Raw genomic sequence first — 9,543 nt, forward strand, 5'->3', positions numbered from 1 at the left:
TGAGGTTTAGGGGGGTGAGTGTAAAGGGAGCCAGCTGGTAGATAGCTGTGCAGTGTGTAAACCTCACTCTCCTAACCTCAAGAGGTGCACTAGCGACTGACGCTAGAGGCTGTAGCCTTTAGCCTCCTTGTTAGGGCACCCGCCTCCTATGCCAGAGATGTCGGTTCGAGTCCCGTACAAAGCAGGTAGAACAGGAGCGTCACAATGGTGCCGTGACCCGGATGGGAGTGAGGTTTAGGGGGGTGAGTGTAAAGGGAGCCAGCTGGTAGATAGCTGTGCAGTGTGTAAACCTCACTCTCCTAACCTCAAGAGGTGCACTAGCGACTGACTGATGCCACGCCGGAGATGCCAGTTCAAGTCCCGTTTGTCGCGGGGCGTCCAGGTCTGGTTTCTTAGGAGGAATATGAGGGACGAGTTGAAATTATTTACTGATGCATAAGTTGTTCTAAACCCACAGAAAAATTATTATTATTTTTTTTTTAAATGCCAAAATTTGTATTTTAGGGCTAGGAATTGTATTGAACGATTACACAGAAAAGACAAGATTGTGTGTGTGTGTGCACGTGTGTGTTTAATTGTGAGTGTGTGTGTGTGTTAATGGTTTAATGATCAGTCAATATACCACAAATTACATTTGACATCTTTATTTCATTTTCATATGAATCTTCTATATAAAAATACTGTAAGTGAATAAATATCTTTACAGGCATTGTACATTGTGCACTTTTAATCAGTCTGAATAAGAGCATTCAGTATAACATACAATTTCAGGATTACAATTTCAGATTCAACATTCCCTTTATCTAGATACAGGGAGAGAGAGAAAGAGATGAAGAAAGAGAAAGCAAGAGATTATTTTGCATGCTTATTTCATGCTCAGTGGAACGTTTTCTGTTCGCTGGTTATCAAGGTTTTCTGCACTGACTTCTCCTGAGGTCATCAGGTAACCGGACACTGATTCAATATTGTTATTTCCCTCTGCGTCTGCTCTCTGAATGGACTTCTACTGGATGTCACTGACTCAGATGGTTAGAGTGTAGAAGTGTCAGCCTGGCTCCGCCAATCAGTATGAAAAACTGTCAAGCGGATTTAGCCAATCAGAATGTAGATTTATCAGCCTGCCTCAACCAATTATATGAAAGAACTGCACTTTTATAAGTGTGTGGGCATGGCACCGTTGGCGAGCTGTCATGGTGAGGCGCTCCGTCCGCTGTAGGAGATTTGAGAAATGCCGTTGCTGGTGTTGTCCAAAACCTCCTGCCAACACAAAGAAACAACAGGAGAGTTAGTGAGAAGGTGGTTATTCTAAACATATTGGAATTAAATGTACATTCAAACAGACAGGAGAGAGACAAGTTCATTTTAACTAGATTTTCTGAAGAAAATGTGTGGTGCTTGCCTCTGCTGCCACAATGTCAGGGTGTTATGGGTGGTTGCCAAAGCGTTGCAATATGGTTGCTAGGGTGTTCTGGGTGGTTGCTAGGCTTTTGCTTAATGTCCATCCCTAAAAGGCTCTATGATATTCTAGTCTCTGGGTCATTCATACAGTCTGGTGACTTTTTGGAGAATTTTCATTTTTGGGTGAACTATCCCTTTGAGCCATGGTTTAAAAGTGTACTAGAATTTCAATGCTTTTGTAAAGGACGTAGTCATGTACCAAATGACACACGCCAGTTTTTCAAGGGGAAGTTTATTGCATGCTACAGTATTTCGTCTATTGGACAACATCACCTTGCTTTATTGGCGAAAGAAACAAGATACAGAGCACCATACGCAGACCTCAACACTTGGTGCACAAAACAGAATGACGGTAACAATCAACAGATATTAAATTACTGTTTTAACTATTGCTAAGATTTTATGCTTAAATAGCATTTAACTATTGGTTCACATTATTTCTGGCTTTAGGTGATGTCAGGTGAAAAATGTGTCATTTCAGGGGCAGAGCAAGATTATTATTTTTCTGTGGAATAACATGCATGCATGAATTGTACACAATAAGTTTAAGAACCTCACAATAAATTAGGTACATTTTGATTGCATTTTACTTTACGTATAGAGGATACTGCCTCACAAATCGGCACAAACATACCAGCACGTAGCGTACCTTCTCTGCCATTTCGTGCGAGTGATGTAGTGAATGTTCTCGCTCCAAAAACATGCGCTGCTGCTCGCTGCTGGCCAGCCTGCAGGTCAACCAGGTGGACAGAGTGCAGCAGCTGATACCGAGACATGCTAGAGACATGACGGCCAAATGAAGAGAGCGCATGGTATCTGGACGCTTGACCAGTGCACGGACAAACTGGAAGTTCAGAATTCCACCGATTAACCCGCAAATACAGCAGGAGGAAAATAAGATCATCTGAGAGAGAGACAGAGTTAGATAATTGTTAGTTTTATGCGTATGTGTATACATACTGTATAATCTCAAAAAACACATTTTAAGGCTGGAACTATCCAATTACAATAGCAGGTAAACACTCTATGAAATGCCATTGTTCTTCATCATGTCCATTAATGCTTTTATTATTGTTCTTATCCATACTGTTCATAGATTAAATGCTCAGGCAATATTAGGTAAAAAGTCATGCTAATAAAACACATTGAACTGAACTGAGAGAGAGAGGAGAAAGAGAAAGTTGTGATCTTTGTGCATGAATTCAACAGCATACTGTGCATGCTTATAAAGGTCAAGTTATATTAAGCCAGAAGCATGCAGCACTGCAGAATTACTGTAGATGGGGGAAGATGACAAGACCATTGTGTACCGGTAAAATGAATTGTGCTGCTCTGTGATTGTATTCATTCAGACCGCATCCAGACAGTAACACTACTGTATCTTCCAACAGCAAACTGCTAATTCAACACTCCAGGACAGAGTTTATCTCAATTTACACAAAGAGCTTCTGATTCTACAGTCCAGCGAACACATACTAATGCAGCCAGAGGTAGACAGACATCAGGGGTATTTTCGGAATAGCATACTACCTTATTAGTTTTTGTAGCATGCAGTATAAATAATGTGTACTGCATGCACATTTTTGGTAACACTTTACATCAAGTTTCCTTTTGTTAAGGGTTCATTAATGTCTCATAACTCATCTGTAAATGCATTATAAATCATTTATATGCAGTTATAACAACATGAATAAAAAGAATGGCTTTCATGCAATACCTACCATATAGTAAGCCAATTTAAACTCTCATGTTATAAATCCTTAATAAAGATACTTACTCATACTAATTTTAATCAAAATCATGATTTATGTCCTTGTGGAGCAAAAAAAAAAAAAAAAAAAAAGTCTGTTACAGAGGAAAAAAGTCTAATTTAATGTAAAGTGGCCATAAATCATGAATTATGGCCACTTTACATTTAGGTGCACTTTCATAGCTTCTTAATGTTGGTAAGTCATTAGTACAGTAAATGGTTCATGGGTAACACAATAAACAGGTCATGGTTGTCCAGCTTGCATTACAGTACGTTTTTGGAGGTTGCTAAATAAGTTTGTAAATCCACCTTACATTAAAACTTGTATTACAGGGTACAGATATGCTTACTTAATTCATATATGACCCATAAAATGAAGGGAAATAAAGAATATAGATGATACAACTTTTGATAAATGAGAGAAATCAAAGTTACAGGTACACATTATTGCTTTGGATGAGCTTGAACAACTGAAATGTGTTTCGCTGAGACAATCCAACTTTGATACGTAGGTTACCACTCTGAGTAGCGGCGCTGTTTTGTCACCAACTCGACAAGCAAAGTGACAAAAGTCAAGATATTACAGTAATTGATATAAACACAGCATCTTTTAATCTCTCTGTAATAGTCTACTTTTGCTGTACCATGACATAAATCATGAATTATGGCATTTCAAGGTTTTGAATAAAATAAGGATGAATAAGCATCTTCATTAAGCATTTCTAACATACAAGTTAAAATTGGCTCACTATTTGGCAGGTATTGCATGAAAGTCAGACTTTTTATTCATGTTGGGTAACACTTTACAATAAGGTTCCATTTATTTACATTAGTTAACAACATAAGTTAACAAACTAACAATGAACAATAGTTATTAAGCATTTATTAATCATATTTAATGTTAATTTCAGCATAAACTAATACAGTTTTTTAAATTAAAAGATGTATATGTTAACATTAGTTAATGCACTATGAACTAACATGAACTAATGATTAATTATGAACTAACTAACATTATTAACCATGATTAATAAACGCTGTACAAAATATATTGTTAATTGTTTCTTCATGATACCTAATGCATTTACTAATGTTAACAAATAGAACCTTATTTTAAAGCATTGCCTCATGTTGTTTAAACTGCATATCAATGATTTATAATGCATTTGTAGATGAGTTATTAGTCATTAATAAACCCCTTCATAAACTCTCAACAAAGGGTACCTTAATGTAAAGCGTTAACTCTCACTCTTAAAGTGTTAAGACTCACAACGCTGTATCCACCAATGAAATGCCCTCAACTTGACTGATTCCTAGTGTGATTCATGAATCATTAAAAATATCAACTGTGATTTTTAACATCTTTCTTGAATTTTTATTGATCGGGTTTCCCAAACTGGATGAAAAAACGGTATTTTTTTTATTATTATTTCTGAGAAAATGCAACATCTTTTAAATATTTATCGTTGCATACAGTTTTACGTTATATTTTCTGAAAGCAGTTGGCTGTATACAGTATATACTGTGCAGTATGCCATAAGTAGTACGCTAGTATGCCATTCCGAACAGTCATTCTGTCACACTCAAAAAAATAATTTTAAGATTTACGCATTTCAATTGCATAACAAAATTCCGTCAAATCAAATGATTCATTATTAAAGAGCAATTTTTAACAAAATAAAATAAAAGTTATATTTATTAAATTTTGTTAAAAATTACACAATTCAATTAGATAGAAGTTTTTATGAAATTGAAATGAAAAAAAAAAAAATAGCCTAAAAATAATAAAACAACACATTTTTGAGTGCAACTACTACTTATTTATTGCATGATTGAATTGTATACATGGAATCATTCTTTTTTTTCTCTCTCTCTCTCCTTAGTTTCCCCAATTTGGAATGCCCAATTCCCAATGTGCTCTAAGTCCTCGTGGTGTCGTAGTGACTGGCCTCAATCCGGGTGGCGGAGGACGAATCTCAGTTGCCTCCACGTCTGAGACCGTCAATCCGCGCATCTTATCACGTGACTTGTTGAGCGTGTTACTGCGGAGACATAGCGCATGTGGAGGCTTCACGCTATTCTCCGCGGCATCCACGCACAACTCGCCACGCTCCCCACCGAGAGCGAACCACATTTTAGCGAATAGTTACCCCATGTGACTCTACCCTCCCTAGCAACCGGGACAATTTGGTTGCTTAGGAGACCTGGCTGGAGTCACTCAGCACGCCCTGGATTCGAACTCGCAACTCCAGGGGTGGTAGTCAGCGTTTTTACTCGCTGAGCAACCCAGGACCCCTTGGAATCATTCTTAATGTTTTAGTGTTAATAATGGATAAAAAAAGTTATTTATTTCTGAGATGACATTTGAATGCCATGCACTGAATTAAACTTGCAACTACTTTGAATCGTTTATCATACGGTCTCACATTCTATTTTTTGAAAACAGTAGGCAGTATATAATATTTACTGTGCATAATGTCATCCGTATGTTTGTATTCCTTTCTGAACAGTTATAGGCCAGTTTCCTAAAATAACAGCAAGACTGAATCTGCTACAACTGCGTACCGTTTCACATATTATTTTAGTGTAAAAATATTCTGCAGTATGTACTACATAGTATGCAGCAAGCATTTAGCAAGTATTCCATGCTTAACATAGCCCATAACACATTACATGCTGTTGAGGAATTGCCAAGCACACTTTTACTGTATATGCACAATGTTGATGTGTGTGTTAAAATTGACAACATTGTTGTTGTTGTTTTAATCTAAACTACCTAAACTCTGCTTGCATGAGAATATCCACAGAGGCTACTGAAGAGTTCAATAATATGATTTGCAGACAAGATGCTCGAGTTGTTCCTGCCGTTGATGTCGGGAACTCCGAATAATTATGAGCTGATGGAGCGAGTTTCCTTTTAGCCATCTAATACTGTATGGAAGCAGTACAAGCTTTCCAGAACATAAAAGCTCAGGAAACAAATTGAATCAACAGGAGAGAGCTGGTGATGCACAAGGAAAAAGCTGAAAGCTTGTAAATGACAATCTGTAGAAACAACAGCAAGTGTAAAAATATCAGGTATGATATGAAAAGACACAATATATGAGAGAACTGGATATTGGAATAGGAGATATCTGGATTCTCTCAGACTAAGGTTTCACATGAGTATTGATTTTTTATTAACACTCTCCTCTGGGGCGGCTCTCTCCACTCCGAGGTTGCTAATTGAATCTCCTGTCACAAGGGAGGTATCCCGGGATATTTACACACACTCACTGCGAGCTGGAATCGTCTCTCAGGCACCTGATGTGGACGTTTGTGGCCGCGTGCATTTTGATACTGCGTCCCAAAACAAACAATTTCTGCTCTAGATTTGATTAAGATGGAAACTTGAGACTTTCATTCTAATGATCACAGACATTGACATGTGTTTTAGTACAGCAGAGAGTGTACTACTACACAGTGCTGGGTAAGTTATACAAAAAAGTAGTCCATTACAAATCACTAATTACTTCTGTGACATTGTAATCTGATTACAAACTTTACTGATTACGGGAAAGTATATCCGATTCCAAATTACTTTAAGTTACTTGCTAAAACACTTTTCACAGAAAGGTTTTTGTTTTTGTGCTCCATAAATTAAAAAAAAAAATTCTATATTTTTTTATTGTTCATTGTTGCACAGAAGTCATACACTCAGAACTACGTGAGGCACTTACAATGGAAGTGAATGGGGCCAATCTGTAAACATTAAAATACTCACTGTTTCAAAAGGATAGCCACAAGACGTGACAATTTACATGTTAAAATGATTTTAGTGTGATAAAATCGCTTACTAATTTTCTGTGTAAAGTTATATCCAATTTTACAACTTTATTGCCATGACGACATACTGCCGTAAACTCCCGTAAACCCTAAAACCCTAAAACCCTAAAATAACCATAAAAAAGATGTTTTAAACAACTTTACAGCTTAAATAATGCATTCGTTTTAACAGAGGAATTAATGTAGTGCTTTTTATAAAATTATAATAACCCCTAGAACCTTCTGGACACCGCCCTCCTGTTCCTAGATATGCCCCCCACCCCCCCAAAATTGCATCTTAGTACCCTGCTTTGAACCCTACAAAAATTGACCCCATTCACTCCCATTGTAAGTGCCTCAATGTAACATACATTTTTTCTTTTTTTTTCTTTTTTTTTTAGAAAAGGAGGAACCAGTTTATTTATTTATTTGTATTATTATAATTTTTGTCGTAATCAACACTATACCACAAATGCTGTCGATTGAGCTTAACTTGTATTGAACACAGAATATTAACTTAATTGAAATATGGTTACTGTAATATGGTTACAAGAGATAAAATGACATGCGCTACACAACTTTTTGTAATAAAAGAGAAAATATATTACAGTAAATGACTAATTTGTAATCAGATTATTCCCAACACGGCTACTACAGTAGAGTTTGTGTTTTAGTGCAGTAGAAAGTGCGGATTCGTACAGTTGTGTGTGTATTCTACAACAGTAGAGTATCATTTTTACTACAGTAGCATGTGTGTGATTGTACAGTAGAATATGTGTTCTAGAATACTAAAGCACGGATCAGGTTATGTGAGGACCAAATGTCCCAGCAATGACAGAACAACCTGAAATCAGCTACACTGTGCATCAGTAACTGTCCCCACGAGGAAAACGGCATAGTAAACATAATAAAATAATGTCTTAATGAAAATGTAAAAATGCAGAACAGTTTCTGTGAGGGTTATGTTTAGGGGTAGAGGATAGTAAATATCATTAGCTCAGTATAAAAGCAACAGAAGCAAATGGAAAGTCTCCACCATGATAGAAAAACATGTATGTGTGTACTAGTAGTCGAGTGTGTTCACTAGTATAGTAAAGTGTGTGTTATTTGTGCATTGGAATGCATGTTTTAGATAGAATATTACAGAGTGCGTAAAGTGTGCATACTCACGATCAGTCCCGTTCTTTTCCGTGCACACAGCATGCCACACATTCCACAGAGGAGAAACTAGGAGAGAAAGCAATCAGTCACATTTGATCTGTCAGAACTATCTCCTTACCACACTGAAGATAAACCAAAAGAATACAGGAGGGTGTGGGACATAAATAAGCATACTGGGATTAGATTACAGTGGAATCAGTGGACTTGATTCAGAGAGATAAAAACAGAACTAGACATGAACACGTAAATGAAGACACGTGAGTTAATGATGGAATTATCTCACATAACACTAAATGTCACAACATGCCAAAATCCCTCTGAAAACACAAGACAATGAATCTCATGAGACATTATGAGTTTTAGAGTAAATCTACAGAGATTTTGTCTGTGAAGAGCCAGAGTAAAACCTAAGATAGCCTAACTTCAATACAACAAAGTCATATCAGCTCACATGTAAAGTCATGACAGATGAAAAAGAATGGCATTTAGTTCAGATTAATAGAGTTGGCTGGTTATAGGTTACTGTACATCCTTCGAGGTGTTTGATTTGTATTATTATTTTAATTGCACGAACATTTAGGCTAATGTTTTTCCTTAATATCAATGAATGCTGTTTTGATCAATTATTTACGCAGGAAGAAGACTAAAAAAAGTGAGACGTACACACACTCCGCTCCATACCGGAGATGCGTCGCCCTGTTGGGTTTTGCGCTCCGTTTTCGCCCGGATGATGCCCACCGCGCCCAGGACAATGCTGGACACCCCGAGCCCTATCTCCAGCACCGACAGAACCAACAAACTCCAGATGATCTTCCGGTTGGTGCACATCGTCGCTCGGTCATCATTTCTGAGCGGTGCGCAAAAAGATACGGGAGCTCCTTTCAGTGCTTCACTCCATCTGCATAGATAAACCCAACAGATTTATATCCTGAAGTGTGCATATGAGCATAACAAACTAGTTCTTCCAGAACAGATCTTCAGACGTGAGGATATGGGCCTTTTAGATGGCCATGTATCAGTGCTCAAAGACGCTCTCCATGGTGCGTAAACGCCACCAGTTAAACTTTACCCTCCTCCTCACTCCGTTTACCATGTTTGTCATCCTGCCCCATGTGATTTACCCTCAGTTTGGAGTTAAAGCACCTCCCTCAGCCAGTTGGCACTTTCTCCTATAGCAGCTTCTACTGCAGTAAGTTATACAAATTGTATAATCGCTATATAATTTGACGGGACGTATTTGACGCGAAGCTCTGGAACAGTGATGTTCTAAATACTCTAGATCTGATCTTACAGTTCGACCTCGCAGGAGATGTTGTGAAGTGCAAAACACTGTCAAACAGCGGGGCAGATGTCCTGTCGTGTACGCGCAC

The 9,543-nt window shown here is 37.7% G+C and overlaps 1 protein-coding gene across 1 annotated transcript; it reads right to left on the minus strand.

The window, feature by feature from the left end:
* Window positions 1-730: 730 nt before the first annotated feature.
* On the minus strand, window positions 731-9,106 carry LOC127420898 (transmembrane protein 196-like). Its single transcript, XM_051663506.1, has 4 exons — window positions 8,837-9,106; window positions 8,183-8,239; window positions 2,108-2,362; window positions 731-1,257 (listed from the first exon to the last, which is right to left on the minus strand). The coding sequence occupies exons 1-4, from the start codon at window positions 8,999-9,001 to the stop codon at window positions 1,189-1,191; spliced, it is 546 nt and encodes a 181-aa protein (XP_051519466.1). The 5' UTR covers window positions 9,002-9,106; the 3' UTR covers window positions 731-1,188.
* Between the last annotated feature and the right edge of the window lie 437 nt (window positions 9,107-9,543).

This window comes from Myxocyprinus asiaticus, chromosome 30 (genome assembly GCF_019703515.2).
Source record: "Myxocyprinus asiaticus isolate MX2 ecotype Aquarium Trade chromosome 30, UBuf_Myxa_2, whole genome shotgun sequence".
NCBI lineage: Eukaryota > Metazoa > Chordata > Actinopteri > Cypriniformes > Catostomidae > Myxocyprinus > Myxocyprinus asiaticus.

Coding starts and splice junctions, on each gene's coding strand:
- LOC127420898 (XM_051663506.1), bottom strand. CDS start 9,001: ATGTGCACCAACCGGAAGATCATCTGGAGTTTGTTGGTTCTGTCGGTG. Junction 8,240..8,836: donor CGGTATGGAGCGGAGTGTGT/GTACGTCTCACT, acceptor TTTCTCTCCTAG/TTTCTCCTCTGTGGAATGTG. Junction 2,363..8,182: donor GGAAAAGAACGGGACTGATC/GTGAGTATGCAC, acceptor TCTCTCTCTCAG/ATGATCTTATTTTCCTCCTG.